Source organism: Pleurodeles waltl, chromosome 4_1 (genome assembly GCF_031143425.1).
Source record: "Pleurodeles waltl isolate 20211129_DDA chromosome 4_1, aPleWal1.hap1.20221129, whole genome shotgun sequence".
NCBI classification, from domain to species: domain Eukaryota; kingdom Metazoa; phylum Chordata; class Amphibia; order Caudata; family Salamandridae; genus Pleurodeles; species Pleurodeles waltl.
Window position 1 is genome coordinate 507,743,211 of NC_090442.1, and position 17,594 is coordinate 507,760,804.

At 41.9% G+C, this 17,594-nt stretch overlaps 1 protein-coding gene across 11 annotated transcripts in view; it reads left to right on the forward strand.

Moving 5' to 3' along the window:
* Positions 1-17,594, forward strand: part of ATP2B1 (ATPase plasma membrane Ca2+ transporting 1) — a 432,225-nt gene that overhangs the window by 108,157 nt on the left and 306,474 nt on the right. For all 11 annotated transcript variants that reach the window (XM_069228813.1, XM_069228808.1, XM_069228806.1 and 8 more), the window contains one exon: positions 3,587-4,020. In XM_069228813.1, the coding sequence (XP_069084914.1) occupies positions 3,813-4,020 (208 nt within the window). In that variant the 5' untranslated portion in view covers positions 3,587-3,812. The remainder of the gene's footprint in view (positions 1-3,586; positions 4,021-17,594) is intronic.

The window sequence follows — 17,594 nt, forward strand, 5'->3', positions numbered from 1 at the left end:
CTGCGGTCAGCCAGCTCCTTGAATTAATTTAAAATTTGGGACCCGCCCTGAAGGGAACCTACACCACCCCGTTCCACAGCTTCCCATTCTAGGTTCTGCAGTGCCAGTTCCACCTTAGCCAGATCTCAGTGATGAATTTGACGATACTCTCTTGTTTGGCTATACACATGCCACGTATGTAGGCCTCCGAGAGTACAGCGTGCGTGGACACAGAACCAGTATTCAGTGTGAAATATTAATTAATGGCATCTCATATAAGAGGGAAGACCGCATCGTGGAGTTCAGTTTTGGGGAATTGCCATGGTCTACTCAACCCAGCGGTACCAGGAATAATAAATTGTAACTTAATAGGGCATGGTCGGAAAGGGTGTGCGGCAGATGGAAAACGCCAGTTGGCCATTAAAATACCTCTCGGAAATTAACCAGTAATCTGTATGGGTCCAGACATTATGGGTTGCTGAATAGAATGTATAGTCTTTATCATGAGTGTGGCGGGCACTCCACGCATCAGTCAGTTGGTGGGTATCCACAATATCTTGCAGGATCTGGTGGGCACGGGGTTTGCTGTGTGTGGTACAGAGCAATCTACGTCCGGGTCATTTGTTATATTGAAGTCATTGCCCATCAGGATGTGGTAGTGTTTGTTCTACCCACCATTGCGGGGAATGCCTTGAGTAGTCTGTGTTGGGGGCATAGATATTGATCAATAGGACTGTGTTGCCAGCTAATGTACCCGTTAGGATCACACATCTGCCCGCTGTGTCTATGATACTGTTATGACTAGTGGAAGCTACGCTCTTGTGGATTAGGGTGCAGATCCCACAGACGTATGAACTGTAGTATGCAAAATAGTGTCCCCACACTCCCCACCCATGTTCGCAAAGGTGCATTGGCTTCTGGACGATGGTTACGTTTCTTGAAGATACACCACTTGTACATTGTGCCTAGTCAAGTATGAGAGAACCTGTTTACTCTTCCTGCGATTGTTGAGATCCTGAATATTCCAGGTCTTAAAGGTAAGGTTGTACCCTGCTGGGCCTCTATGGCTGGCCACCATAGAAAAGGGAAGACGTGTAGTATGTGCAGAGGGTGTAATAGATGTAACATGTTGTGACAACACAAAATAACAGTAGTGACCCCCCTCAAAGAATATCCCCCCCACACACACACCCACACCAGAGAGAGTAACCTCTGGGTAAATCCTATTCATAGAGAAAAATAAAACAGTCATAACCATTGCGGTTTACACCTCAGCCGGTGTAACAAATCCGTGCATGCCGGTGTATGTTGAATCTATGGCTCCCTGGTAATTCAGTGGGCTATGTTCATGTGCTAGTCCCAGCACCCCAGTCTCTATAATTCAGTAAGCAGGCAATAATCTGTTGAGATAGGGCACCCGGGATGGGCCTTAGGCTGAGGGACCTATGGGCACACCCAACAACAAAGGTATCTGTTAATGCTTGCCTGTCAAAAAGTTCTGTCAGTAGATTTTTGACAAAAATGTCAGGGCGACCCATATTGGTGGATTCTTCCACTTCAGTAACGTGGAGGTTATTGTGGCCGGACAGCACAGCCAGGTCCTTGTTCTTAGCCATTGTCTTCTTCAGGAGTCTCTCAACCTTCCTTGTGTGTTTTGCAATGTTAGTATCATCATCCATCTCAGATAGACGACGTTCAGCACCATTGAAGTGGGCGGTGTTGGTCACTGTGGAATCATGTTGGGGGGGGGGGGTGTGGTGATCAGGGCAGGGTTCCCTCCGCAGCCCCCAGTCCAGTAGTTATATCCGGGTGCCCAAGGCAGTTCTGAATTCCTAGGGGTTGTGCTGCCACTAATCTCTGTCTAGATACCAGCAGGAGAATGTCATTGATGAAGATGAAGGCCTCCAAAGTAATCTCAATACCACATCAATATGTTGGACCTGTGGGCTGCCCACCTTGCCCTAATTAATTTCTTCGCTCATTGATATGTAAGTCAATGTTGATTCATATAGACTAATTGTTCTTAACCTCTTGACTTCTGTGGAGCCCCTCTTAATCATTGCGGGAGTCTGGGAACACCCTCTGAATCATTATTGGAGTCCATGGACTCCCACTGAAAACTTATTAGAATCTGGGAACCCCGACCTAAGCAATTTTGATGATTTGAACCTCGAGACCATGCATAACAATACAGAATCAAGCATTCATCAATTAAATACACAAATTATGAACTAGTTAATTCACAAAAGGATATAAAAAAAAACATTTTATATTGATGGTTGTTGTTTTCTGCATTCAAATGAGGCCACCTATCGTCCATAACATATTGAGTTTGATGCACTTTTACTGCCCTCCTGACTACAATTTCAAATTCATTCATGTTTACAGAAGGTTTAAAATGTTCACTTTTTTAAATTTTACTTCTTTATATACATACACTTTATTACTCTGTTAATATTATTTAATTATCTAAGCACTGGAGGACCCCTTTAGTAGGCTTTGCCCACACCCAGGGGTCCCATGACCTCAGTTTAAGAACAGCTAATTATAAAGTACACAGTGACCACTGCCTAAATGAAAAAGCTTGAATAATTGAGATTCAGGAGCCTCTTAAAATGAGAAATGCTCTGTCAATGGTGAGTTGCTTAACTGACAGAACTGGTTGGCTGCCTTTCATCTTCAACGTGTCCTGAACATATAGGCACAAATACTGGGTAGATGGTTCTTAGTAGCAAATTAGTTGCATACAAGCGCTTGCTTTAAGAAATTTTTAGTTGAGACTGTTTTAACTGCTGCAGGAATCTCTGCATGGCAAGACCTGGCATCTAGATCCCAAGAGGCAATAATGACAAGTAATGCACTTCTGGTAAGCCTTCACGGCATCTTGTTTCACTGTTTCACTTGAAACTATAGTTTAGGCTTCAAAATGAACTGTTTCCAACTGCCAGTGCACTGTACTTTGGAATAACCTGGGTCCTTTGAAGTGTCAGTACACACTTCAACCTTCCAGGAAATATTTTGTAAAGTTGGTTTGTTCACATTCTGCCTTAAAATAACTGCCTAATTTAAAAGGTTGTGTCTTTGTAAATAATTTTATATGTATGACACCGCTGACAAGTGGCCCACAACCCACCAGTACACCATTTGAAGGCCAAAAACGGAACTAGCTTGTTGGTTTTCATGCCGTATTTTTCGTTTCTGTGCTGTAATGACAATTAATCTCATGCAAAGGCAGACCTATTCTCGAACTTCTAATTCAAATTAGGTACTTGTGACAGTGGATACATATCATTAGTGTCTTTTTTTTTTCAACGTGCACTACCTTTCTAGAGACCTTGCACCAAAGATGTATTTTCAGATTAATAAAAAAAAAATTCATTGATTTCGTCATGCTCAAACGTCTGATATCTAAATAATGTTTCCAGCTGAAATAATTAAATTGATTTTTGAATTTTGGTTTAATTGCATGCCTTAATTAAAGACATTTTTGTAGTGTGTTTTTTTTTTTTTAAATATTTTTTTTTTTTAAATGAATATCCATTTTGGTGATTTATAATACGTTCATTAATATATTTGCTTATTTTCAAACTGTTTTCTGTAATTTCAGGTCATTCCAAGGCTATAATTAATGTGGATAAAAGGAAATCAGCATGGAACAATATTCAAGATGCCGCTTTGGAAAGCTTCCCTGATACCCGTTTTTTATTTCTTATGAAATGTATCCTGTACAGTGATTTTCTTCATCTTAAAAGGATTCTTTTCCATTTTTGGAAATTTAAGGGGAAAGATTTTTGCCCGAAGGTACTTTATTTATTTGGAAAGTTGCACACATCATGGGTGATATGGCTAATAATTCGGTTGCATATAGTGGTGTAAAGAATTCTATAAGTGAAACTAATCATGGAGCGGATTTTGGAATTACGCTTAAAGAACTGCGTGAACTTATGGAACTACGATCCACAGACGCATTAAATAAAATTCAGGAATGCTATGGTGATGTATATGGTATCTGCACAAGATTGAAAACATCACCACATGAAGGTAAGGACATTTTTTTTGTTTGGCTTGGGTAAGAAGGATGGGTGGTTCAATATCTATACCGTTTAAGCACAGTTTCTAACCTCTCAGAAACTGTTTGTTTATAATAAGATTTGAGATCCTGGAATGCAGGATCAAAGTATGAAGCTGTAAAGAAAATTGCAGTGTGATCCTGTGTAGATTGTTGTTTTGTGCTCACCTGTTTCTGTTCCCTAAAACGAAATTATTTTGCTCCACGACACACGTTGTTTCAACTGAAGCCTTGAGTCTAACAGTCTATTCCTTAGCTAAATAACCTCAATATCTAGTACCTGTTTTAAGTGGACATGGTTGCACCTTTCCGCAGAATCTAAGCAGCCATTTAATGTTTTTCTACTTCGATCAGAATGGGAAATTTGTTTTTTAAAGGCTAAAAACAAATTTTGGTTTTGGTCTTAGGTTTGGTCCATTGTTCTGAAAATAAAAGGGTTTTTACTTCACATCCATCTTGCCTATAAAATTCATAATGGCCATTCCATAACTGGAATAGGACTGAGTGATGCAAATGTTGCCTAGTATAAATAGAATTCCTATATTTCACAGTTGTATCTCTGTTGCATTAAGAATAGTTTTGGAAATATTGACTGTCTTTTCCATTGCTGTAATGCAGAAGGTTTCAGTTTAAAGTTTCTATAAGAATATGTACGGTAGAATTAAGTGAAAACTGTTTGAATTTGTAAGCAATCACATTAGCCTGGCTGTGAGTTGATAATTCTGTGTAGTTGACTATATAAAATGGAAGGAAATACATTTTTTTAAGTTAGCCATTTCCATCAGTAAACTTTCAAAGGTTGTTTTTGTATTCACTAACATTGTTGAGCAAGACTGATCAGTTTCATGAAGTGCTTGCAATTAAAATTGGAAGATAACTGCTGTACGCCTGAGGGAGAGTTTCTCATCTAGGCGAAATGCCAGTGATATTACAGTCACTTAGTTACCAGTGGCTAAATCTGAATCCTTTCTTCATAAGTAGGGTAATATTCCATATGTATATGTTTTTCTTTCTCTCCCTGCCTACTACCATTTATTGCTGAAATGTGACACAGCACCTTTATAGCAAATTTCTGCTTAGCCAATTTCATGTGCTAGGGTTAGATTGATAGTAATCTAGAAGAACATGTACACAGCAACTGCCGTTGGTGGCAGCAACTACTTCATAAGAGTCCGCTGATCTGTTTTAACCCTGCCTTTTTATCTGAGAGAGCTCAGTCACCCTTCCATTTCTCCAAGTTAAATATTACTTTCCAGCTGGATCCGTTTACTCTGCCTAAAAGTGCTTCATTGCTTGAGTAATGGCAATTCTATAGTAAGGAAAATGTTTTTTAAGTTGTCTTTTTATTTAGATGAGGATGGCCAAGATTTACAATAAAGTTCATCGCAACACCAGTGACATTTTACATTGGTGGCGCAAATGACTATCTGCTCAGGTTGAATGATCCGCTGATATTTCAAGTAATTTTTTCTGCCATGGATGTTGCAACTTATTGTAGGCAACAAAATTTTTCACTTAACTTCTAAGCCCAATATTATACAATGCACTTAAATGTAGCTCAATATCCCCTGCTTAACCTGGGTACAGTAACACAGCAGTTATTAGCAAAATTTACGTTTTTGATCTAATTATGCCAGTTTAAAAAATATTTTGACACAATGTCACTCATGTCCTTCACCCCATGTATTTTGTTTTGGTCGTCTGTGGTGCTTCAGAGACTTCATTTTTTGTTTTTGCTTGATTCATGGATGTATTCATTTAGGGAATGACTCTGAACCAAAAGTGTGTGGAAGGGTGACCTAGGAGTATGAGAAATTCCTAACCTTTTTTAACATTACCCTTTTTAGGGTCGAGCACGCAAAGCGCTCTGTCCCTGTTGTAAATCGCTATGGGCTTGCAACCACGCCCATGAGTTTGGTTGGTTCGTGGGCTTGCCTTTTAAATTTTTTTTTGATTTTATTAGTGAAAGACATGCATACCTCATGCGTTGTCCGGTGTTTAGCCCTCCTCCAGCGTACCGGCCATCACGTTTTCGTATGGTTTCTGGACTACTTTTTTCCCCCCTGCGCAGCGCGATCTTGCTGGGCAGTAGTCGAGCACTTTAAATGACTTCGACCCTGTTAGATGGATAATTGCACTTTGCCAATACGTTTGACTGTGAGCAAACTTCTGTTTCCTTTTGTGTATTCTTTCATGCTCATGGCGTGGCGCTTTAAATCGGCTCACTTATGTAAAACTGTATTACTTTTCATTTTCAATTCATGTGGCAATAAAAGTCTGGTTAGGACTTTACAACGCTAATAGCTCTATGAGCAGATGCGAGACTCATTGCATTGGAAATGCTTGTTTCCATTTGTAGCTGTTGGTCGGTTCCCCCTGTTGTTCCTTAGTTATTTTTAGCAGGTTGTCAATTATATTACATAGTTATGGAATTGCACCATCTTAAAAAATCTGGCGTTGGAAATTGTAATTAGTCCAGCAGTAGGAAACTGTTGCAGTTTCATTAGGCCTTGCCTCTATTGAACAACCATTGTTAAATCATCTTTAGTAAATTAAGGTACCTATTATATGAATATTTTCCCTTGTCAGAGTTAAAATTTTGCTTTCATTTAACAGCATACTTTATGGCAGACCGAACCACTAGTTGGAGTTAAGTGCTGTACTTATTACATTGTACCTAGCATCCCTCTCTTTTCCATGGTCTTTTCAGTCAAAGGGGAACAAACTTAACTTTGCAAGTTTATTTGGTTCACTAACGTTTGTCTCAGTAATTTGCTGTTTTTCTAGCTGAAGCATTACTGGTGGTTAACATCTTTCACTAGCTGTGTTAAGTGCTGTTTTTTATTTTAATGTGAAATTCATATTTTCAATAAACACTGTACTGTTGTATTTTCCTGTTCCAGGTCATTCAGGTGTACCAAGGATGTTCTAGATTATTTTTGCATTCTTACTAAGGACAGCTTTGGCTGCTTATTGCAGGCACCATAACCTTTCATCCATTTTAGGTCATTTATTGGTTGTCTTTGTTGTCTGTTGTCAGTGTTTCACTGTTGATGCATTGTGCTTTCTTTTCTATCTACTCAAAATAGAAGACCACACTCTACCCAGAAGCATTTTATTTCGTTGTTTGTTTTGGAGGTGCCTAGCTTCAGTCACTTCCTGAAGGCAATCTGTTGGATCATCTGCAGTCTGTGTGCCACTTTTACATGGTTTATGAGTTGCTATGTTGTCACTTGTATTTTAGTTTTGATTTACTTTTCCATTCACGTAGCCTTTACAAGAGCTTAGGACCCATCTGGTGCCCAGCTTCAGAACCACTGGCTGGTACTCTATCAATACTCTTCGACTCACTTATGATGACACTTTGCTACTCGCTTTGAACCATCAAGATAGGTTTTGCTCCGGCATCACTTTTGAGATAAACAAAATTTGCAGTCCTTTTAAATGCACAGTACGTAGGTTCCTTATTTTCCTTTTGCTGACCGCACCCTCCCACAGGGGTTCTGCAGATCTAAACACCTGACCCCCAAAGCCATAAGTAAATGCTTTCTCATTAGCATGTATCCTGGTTAAATACCAACTAGAGAGATTTGATTTAATTGAGTCTTATGATACTGACACTCAAACCTTTACCCCTGACATAGCAGAGCCATTTTTTCTGGCTACCCTTTTTGCCACAAGTACTCCTTAGACAAACATGGGAGTGGCCTGACTGCCATTTACAACTCTTGCTATTCCCATATGCTGGTCATAGCAGCCGTTTTCTATCCTCCAGAAACTATGATCTGAAACCTTCATCTCAGCCCCACAATTCTATTTACCAGTTCTCTTTGATATTGGCCCCAGATCCTTAACATTCTTGTAATTCAGCCCTCACTGATTTCCTTGATCCATTCTTATTTAATTTCCCAAATGTCTCAGTAGTTAGTGACTGTTGGAAATGGCCTTTCTGCAGGGTCATCCCCAGACTTTTTGCCTTCCTCCTTCTCTTTTTCTGACCACATTTTTGCTGGCTTTAGGATTCTGTACACTTTACCACTGCTAATCAGTGCTAAAGTGCATATGCTCTCTCCTTAAAACATGGTGACATTGGCTCATACCCAATTGGGTTATTTAATTTATTTACAAGTCCCTTGTAGAGTGCTCTATATGTGCCCAGGGCCTGTAGATTAAATGCTACTAGTGGACCAGCAGCACTGGTTGTGCCACCCACATAAGTAGCGCCTTAACCATGTCTCAAGCCTGCTTCTGCAGTGCCTGTGTCTGCAGTTTCACTTGCACTTCGACTTGGCATTTAAAAGTACTTGCCAAGACACTAACTCCCCTTTTTCTACATCTAAGTCACCCATAAGGTAGGCCCTAGGTAGCCCATAGGGCAGGGTGCTGTGTAGGCAAAAGGCAGGACATGTACCTGTGTAGTTTACATGTCCTAGTAGTGTAAAACTCCTAAATTCGTTTTTACATTGCTGTGAGGCCTGCTCCCTTCATAGGCTAACATTGGGGCTGCCCTCATACATTGTTTGAGTGGCAGCTGCTGATCTGAAAGGAGGAGGAAGGCCAGAATGGTGATACAAACTCCTGCAGACTGGTGAAGTTGGATTTTATAGTACTATTTTAGAAATCCTACTTTTAGAAAGTGAGCATTTCTCTACACTTAAATCCTTCTGTGCCTTACAATCAACGTCTGGCTAGGTTTAGCTGACAGCTCCCTTGTGCATTCACAAAGAAACACCCCAAACACAGGATACTCAGCCTCACTTGCACACATCTGCATTTTGAATGGGTCTTCCTGGGCTGGGAGGCTGGAGGGCTGAACACTTCCATGTCAAAGGACAGAGGCCAGCCCTCACACAAAGGACTGCCACACCCCCTACTGGGACCCTGGCAGACAGGATGGAACTGAAAGGGGACCTTGTGCACTTCTGAGCCACTCTTCGAAGGCACATTTGGGTATTTAAGCAGCGCCTCTGCCCCTACCAACTCAGACACTTCCTGGAGAAGAAACCTGAACCTGCATCCTGCCAAGAAGTACTGCCTGGCTGCCCAAAGGACTCACCTGACTGCTTTCTGAGAAGGAGTGCTGCCTTCCTGTTGCCCTGCTATCTTGCTGCTCTCTTGCTGTGCTGCAGAAGTGCTCTCCAAGGGCTTGGATAGAGCTTGCCTTCTGTTCCCTGAAGTCTCAGGACCAAAAAGACTTCTCTCCTGCAGCTGAAATCCCAGTGCAGTGAAAATTCGAAGCACCGCCTGCCAAAACTGACACACAGCCTGCTCGCGGTGAAAAACTTACTGCACGCCAAGACTGGAACAACGCAGCCCGACTTTGCGACAGAAGATTGACGCAGCGCCAGCGACGCGACCTGAACTTTGACGGACAGCCCTACTGGATTGATGCAAACCGACTCAGAACGACACAGCCCAACTTCCTGAGAAGAATCGACGCACCGCCTGCCGTGCAGAAGAAAATTCCACGCATCGCTCACCAGAATCGACGCAGTACGTGTGACTTTGCTCCGCAAGCCCAGGATTCCACTCATCGTCTCAGGGGCGTCCGAAAACCCCGCAACCCTAAGAGGATCCAAGTCCGCACGCCCGAAATCGACGCAACGTCTTCCCCGTGTGGAAAATAACAACGCAAGTCTGTGTGCGAAGGGGCAAATCTGACGCACACCTACCGTTTTCCACACACCTCCTCCTCTGTGGTCCCTTGCGAGAATTTTTCAACGCAAACCAGGTACGTTGCCCTGCAAGAGACACTTGTTGCTTCTAGGAGAAGACACTTTTAATTGCTTTTACAGTAATATTTCAATTCCAAGACACTTTATATCACTTTCAGTGATATCCCTGCATTTGCTTATTTCATCTTTAATCGTTTTGACCTGCATTTATCCAGATAAATATTATATATTTTTCTAAACAATGTGTGGTGTATTTTTGCGGTACTACATTAGATCATTGTATAATTTATTGCACAAATACTTTACATACTGCCTTCTAAGTTAAGCCTGACTGCTCAGTGCCAAGCTACCAGAGGGTGGGCATAGGATAATTTGGATTGTGTGTGACTTACCCTGACTAGAGTGAGGGTCCTTGCTTGGACAGGGGGTAACCTGACTGCCAACCAAAGACCCAATTTCTAACAGTGATCTCAATTTTCATCATGAAAATTTGGCCAATCGTAGTTTGCTTGTCTTAATTGAGTCACTTAAAACAATTGGGCTCATTCAGATGGACTCTGCCCCCCTGCATATGGCCAGCGACTTGCTGGATCCCCTCTTTTCCAATATTATTGAGTTCAAAACTCTTCATCCATCCCTCTGGAATGGACAACCCTATGCTGTCTCTTATGGCATCTTACCTCTCTACAATAAGCACCAATCCAAGACTAATAAAGCATTTCCAACATCAAACACTATTAACCTTTACATTTTTATGTGAGCCAAGTAGTCCATTTTAATCAAGATGTAGTATTGGCCGGCCAGCAATTTTACAACTGGGTCTGCAATACAATCAAATCACTTCCACCCATCCAGTCGAAATAGCCTTGCTTCCAAACATTTCCTCCTGTGCTGTGGTATAATGAAGAGTTGTTCAAGACAAAGCAAAATTTTAGTTTAGAACAGGCCTGGAGACAGTTGTATGAATATATATCCATAATGGGCCATAAAGAAATATCAACATCTCATCTTTTGTATGAACTGCGACTTTGGTGTAGTTCTACAAGGATTACTTTCCCACCTACAGGTGACATGGGTGACCTCAGCTCAGTACATCAACAATCAATGTGAAGGATAGATTACTGTTGCCCCGCAGAGGACTGCTCAGTGTATTACTGAAATAGAATTATTGCTTTTGGGTAACTAATAATCCCTGTAAAGAGATCAAGGGCACCGAGGTAACAATAACAAACCTGTTTCATTGTTAACAATATCTCTGTCACACACACTGCACTAAGATGAGTGAACACTTAATCTATAGAAATAATCTGTTTCACAGTTCCTCTAAAACTACTATACAGAATATTATAAAAACAGCAAAAAGGTGTTTTATAAATAACGAGAATAAAATTAACATTTGGATATGCTTAAAATATCATCTAGTACCTAACACCCTAACATCTACTTCTATGCGCTACACTAAGAGAGCAAGGAAGGTAGAGACACTTGTAGTCTAGAATTTCTAGGGGAGGACAGGCACACTGTGTCCCTTGTTGACAGCAAGAGCTGTCTTTATCAGCAGAGGTGTGACGACTGTGTTCCCTGCAAAGGGTAAAAACACGCTGCGGCATCGGTTTTCCTCAGGGACTCAACTTTTCTGCTTCTGGTGAGATGTAGTATCTGCGGAGTGCCCTGGTCGTAGGTGTGGTCGTCTCTGGCAGAATCCCGTGCGATAATCTGGGCGACGAACCTCTCCTGACAAGTTATCTAATGGCAGTCCTTGTATACAAAATCTTATCAAAAATTGGAATTTCTGAACTAAGTTTAGGAATGTCTGACGTAGTGTATGTGCATCGAGGTATGCATCCCAAAAGTTTCCTTATGAACATATAAGGTAAAAGGACGAGCATTCAGGCTACAGTATTTCGGTTTTATACTTGTTATTTTTCTTATTTAATCTTCACATGGTGAAAAGTAGACACTTGTCCTAAACTAATGTTGCATCATGTGTTTTTTCTGTCATTAGTCAAATGACTTGACACTTTCACAGTTCTTAGAAAGGTAAGGTGAGACGACATCTTTGTCAAATGACAGACATGACAGCGCTTCTGAATAAATCAGGGGAGATGAAGACTTCCATTGGATGAGAAGATGGCAACTCCAATACCTAAAATGGAGTCCGGGCCTACATAAAATGCAGTCTGCCTGTAGGGGTCTTACATCACATCCATGCAAAAATGAACTGTCTAACACATAGAATCAATAAATCGTCTGATTCTTCTAAGGTTATCTCTCCTATAGTCGAAAACCATCTTGTACCCACTGCCGTCTCTAGCTGTATTCCTTCCTTCAAAATTTGTCAAAATCTGGTTTCCTTTTTCCCCCAATTTTTTTTAAAATGTATCATTTTATTTTCTTTCTCAGCACTCCCCGGACCCTCCAATTTTCTTCTTGCTTTAAACAGCACTTCAAATCCCAGGATTTCCTCTAAATTGTGACAGTTTCAGAACCTTAATTGCAGGAGACATTTACACTGATGCATATCATCAGACTGGGGTCTCCCTTAGAGCTCTGTACAGCTCTCTTTTCCCTTGATGAAGATGCCTGTGGTCTTGTCTTAAAGGATTTTTATGGCCTCTCTTTGAGATAGCATTCTGTTCCATCTGCTTGGAAACATACATAAGACATCCCCTTGTTGAAAAAGAGCGACGGCCTACTCAAACAATGTCTGTTCTACCTCTCCTGGTTTTACTTTTGGAGAAGGTTGTGAAAAAGTAATGATCCCCTTTGTAAAGTCTGATGGACTGTTTGAACCTGCCCTGTCCGAGTTCTGTACTGGTTAAAGCACAAACAGCTCTAGATTCTTCTGCCGTGTATGTATTGTATGTATGTATTGTGTGTGTGTGTGTGTGTGTGTGTGTGTGTGTGTGTGTGTGTGTGTATGTATGTATGTATGTATGTGTATATATATATATATATATATATATATATATATATATATATATATATATATATATATATATATATATATATATATGTTCGATGGCATGTGTAGCTGCAGATACACATGCTGTGCACATCCCGCCATCTGGTGTTGGGCTCGGAGTGTTACAAGTTGTTTTTCTTCGAAGAAGTCTTTTTTTCGAGTCACGAGACCGAGGGACTCCTCCCATTTCGACTCCATTGCGCATGGGCGTCGACTCCATCTTAGATTGTTTTTTTTCCGCCATCAGGTTCGGACGTGTTCCTTTTCGCTCCGTGTTTCGGGTCGGAAAGTTAGTTAGAATCTCCGAAAAATCGTCGGTATTGTTTGCGTTCGGTATCGGGTTAGTTACAACAGATCGACACCGAATTAAGAAGAGCTCCGGTGACCCTTTGGGGTTTTCTTCCATGCCCGTCGGGGCCTGGTCGGCCCGGCCACGTGTCTCTTCAAGGCTGATGGAACGGACCTCATTCCGCTTCTGTCCAAAATGCCATAACAAGTATACAGATCAACATCTGGTCTGTAACTTGTGTTTGTCACCAGAACACAAGGAGGATACTTGTGAGGCCTGTCGAGCGTTTCGGTCCAGGAAGACACTCAGGGACCGAAGAGCAAGAAGACTGCAAATGGCATCGGCGCCGACAGGACAAGAGCGTTTCGAGGAGGAGGAAGAAACATTCTCCACCCAGGAGTCGGACTCTGAGGAGATCGATCCCGAGGAAACGCCTAAAACCGCGAGTAAGACGTCGAAACCAAGAACTCACGAGAAAAGCGCTAAAGCCCAGGGGACGCCACCGCCAACAGGCCATGGCTTAACCCGAAAAATAGGTGACCGTTCATCGGCACCGAAAAAGGGCGAGCTGGTGTCGAAGTCATCCGACTCCGGTCGAGATACCGGCACACAGCAATCTCGGGCCCGAGATAGTGGCTCAGAGAAGATTCGGCACCGAGACAGCGGCACCGAAACGGGTCAGCACCGAGAGAGCACGACGCCGAAAGTAAAGAAGGTTTCGGCAGAGCCGGAAAAAGCAGCCGAAAAGGTTTCGGTACCGAAATATCCGGCCTCGAAACCGAAAACAAGTTCCTACACTGAGGAACAAGGACTGTCCACACAAATGAAGACACATAGATTTGGACAGGAATTAGAGACAATAGAGCCAGATCACACACAAAGACGGCTCTTTAATCAAAAAGATACAGGGATGATCAGCACTCTTCCTCCAGTCAAAATGAAACGCAAGCTTGCCTTCCAAGACAAGGACAAACAGCCACACGCAAAGGTGGCTAAACAAGTAACACCGCCACCATCCCCACATCACTCTCCGCAACCATCACCGGTAGCCACTCCACCAATGATGCAATCCCCAACTCATACAGGAATGAGTCAAGATCACCCTGACGCATAGGACCTTTATGACGCACCAGTGTCAGATAATAGTCCAGAATGCTATCCAGCTAAACCATCGCCACCAGAGGATAGTACAAGCTACGCACAGGTGGGTTCAAGAGCAGCGGCATTTCATAATGTCAGCCTTCATTCAGAGCCCATTGAAGACGACTTTCTTTTTAATACACTGTCGTCCACACACAGCCAATATCAGAGTCTTCCTATTCTACCCGGAATGCTAAAACACTCCAAACAAGTGTTTGAGGAGCCTGTTAAAGGGAGAGCCATTACTCCAAGAGTAGATAAAAAATATAAACCGCCACCAACAGACCCAGTGTACATTACACAACAGCTAACACCAGACTCTGTTGTAGTGGGAGCAGCGCGCAAAAGAGCCAACTCTCATACTTCAGGAGATGCACCACCTCCAGATAAAGAAAGTCGAAAATTCGATGCTGCAGGCAAAAGGGTGGCGGCACAGGCAGCAAACCAGTGGCGTATTGCAAATTTGCAAGCTTTGCTAGCCAGATATGATAGGGCCCATTGGGATGAGATGCAACACCTTATTGAACATTTACCCAAGGAGTTCCAAAAAAGAGCGCAGCAAGTAGTAGAAGAATGACAGAGTATCTCCAATAATCAGATACGGTCAGCAATGGATGCTGCAGACACAGCTGCTAGAACTGTCAACACAGCAGTAACAATAAGGAGACATGCATGGCTGCGTACATCAGTATTTAAACCAGAGATACAGCAAGCTGTGCTGAATATTCAACGGACAGCAGTTGTTTGGGCCGGAGGTGGACACTGCGATCGAAAAACTTAAGAAAGACACTGACACGGCCAAAGCCATGGGCGCACTCTACTCCCCACAGAGCAGAGGCACATTTCGAAAGACACAATTTCGAGGGGGGTTTCGAGGGCAAACCACAGAAGCCACAACCTCACAAACAAAGCCCACTTACCAGAGCCAGTATCAGCGGGGAGGTTTTCGGGGACAATGTAGAGGGGGACAATTTCAAAGGAATAGAGGAAAGTTCCAAAGTCCCGAAACTCCTCCAAACAAGCAGTGACTTCAAGGTCACAAATCCCCAACACATAACACCTGTGGGGGGGAGACTAACCAAGTTTTACAAACATTGGGAGGAAATAACAACAGACACTTGGGTCCAGCATGGTTATTGCATAGAATACCTCAAATTCCCTCCAAACATCCCACCGAAAACACACAATATGTAGAAACAACATATAGATCTTCTAGGACTAGAAGTTCAGGCATTGCTACAGAAAGAAGCAATAGAGTTAGTACAAAAACAACAAATAAACACAGGAGTTTACTCCCTGTACTTTCTGATACCCAAAAAAGACAAGAGTCTGAGACCTATACTAGATCTCAGAACATTAAATACCTACATCAAATCAGATCACTTTCACATGGTTACATTACAAGACGTAATCCCACTGCTCAAACAACAAGACTACATGACAACACTAGACCTAAAGGATGCATATTTCCATATACCAATACATCCTTCACACAGAAAGTACCTAAGGTTTGTATTCCAAGGGATACATTACCAATTCAAAGTGTTGCCATTCAGAATAACAACTGCGCCAAGAGTTTTTACAAAATGCCTAGCAGTAGTAGCTGCACATATCAGAAGGCAGCAAATACATGTGTTCCCGTACCTAGACGATTGGTTAATCAAAACCAACACGCTAAGACGGTGTTCACAACACACAAAATATGTCATAGAAATCCTCCATAAACTAGGTTTCTCAATCAACTACACAAAGTCACACCTTCTGCCGTGTCAAACACAGCGATACTTAGGAGCAACAATCAACACAGCAAAAGGGATTGCCACTCTAAGTCCACAAAGAGTTCACACATTTCACAATGTGATACAGACCATGTATCCAAATCAAAAGATACAAGTCAAACTGGTGATGAAACTACTAGGCATGATGTCTTCATGCATAGCCATTGTCCCAAACACAAGGATGCACATGCGGCCCTTATAACAGTGCCTAGCATCACAACGGTCACAAGCACAGGGTCAGCTTCTAGATCTGGTGTTGATAGACCGCCAAACATACATCTCGCTTCAATGGTGGAACAGTATAAATTTAAACCAAGGGCGGTCTTTCCAAGACCCAGTGCCACAATACGTAATAACAGATGCTTCCATGATAGGGTGGGGAGCACACCTCAATCAACACAGCATCCAAGGACAATGGGACATACAGCAAAAACAGTTTCACATAAATCACTTAGAACTGTTAGTGGTATTTCTAGCGCTCAAAGCGTTTCAACCCATAATAAGCCACAAACACATTCTTGTCAAAACAGACAACATGACAACAATGTATTACCTAAACAAACAGGGAGGCACACACTCGACACAGTTGTGTCTCCTAACACAGAAAATATGGCATTGGGCGATTCACAACCACATTCGCCTAATAGCACAATTTATTCCAGGAATTCAGAACCAGTTAGCAGACAATCTCTCTCGGGATCACCAACAGATCCACGAATGGGAGATTCACCCCCAAATACTAAACACTTACTTCCAAATGTGGGGAACACCACAAATAGATCTATTTGCAACAAAGGAAAACTCAAAATGCCAAAACTTCGCATCCAGGTACCCACAAGATCCGTCTCAGGGCAATGCGTTATGGATGAGCTGGTCAGGGATATTTGCTTACGCTTTTCCCCCTCTCCCACTCCTTCCATATCTAGTAAACAAATTGAGTCAAAACAAACTCAAACTCATACTAATAGCACCGACACGGGCAAGACAACCTTGGTACACAACACTACTAGACCTCTCAGTAGTACCTCATGTCAAACTACCAAACAGACCAGATCTGTTAACACAACACAAACAACAGATCAGACATCCAAATCCAGCATCGCTGAATCTAGCAATTTGGCTCCTGAAATCCTAGAATTCGGACACTTAGACCTCACACAAGAATGTATGGAGGTCATAAGACAAGCTAGGAAACCTACCACTAGACACTGCTATGCAAATAAGTGGAAAAGATTTGTTTAATACTGCCATAATAATCAAATTCAACCCTTACACGCATCTGCCAAAGATATAGTAGGATACTTACTACAATTGCAAAAGTCAAAGCTAGCTTTCTCTTCAATAAAGATACATCTTACCGCAATTTCAGCCTACCTGCAAATTACGCACTCAACTTCATTATTTAGGATACCAGTCATAAAAGCATTTATGGAAGGCCTAAAGAGAATTATACCACCACGAACACCACCAGTTCCTTCATGGAACCTCAACATTGTCTTAACACGACTCATGGGTCCACCTTTTGAGCCCATGCACTCTTGTGAAATGCAATACTTAACATGGAAAGTTGCATTTTTGATTGCCATCACATCTCTAAGAAGAGTGAGTGAAATTCAAGCATTTACCATACAAGAACCATTTATTCAAATACACAAGCATAAAGTAGTTCTACGGACAAATCCAATTTTTTTTACCAAAA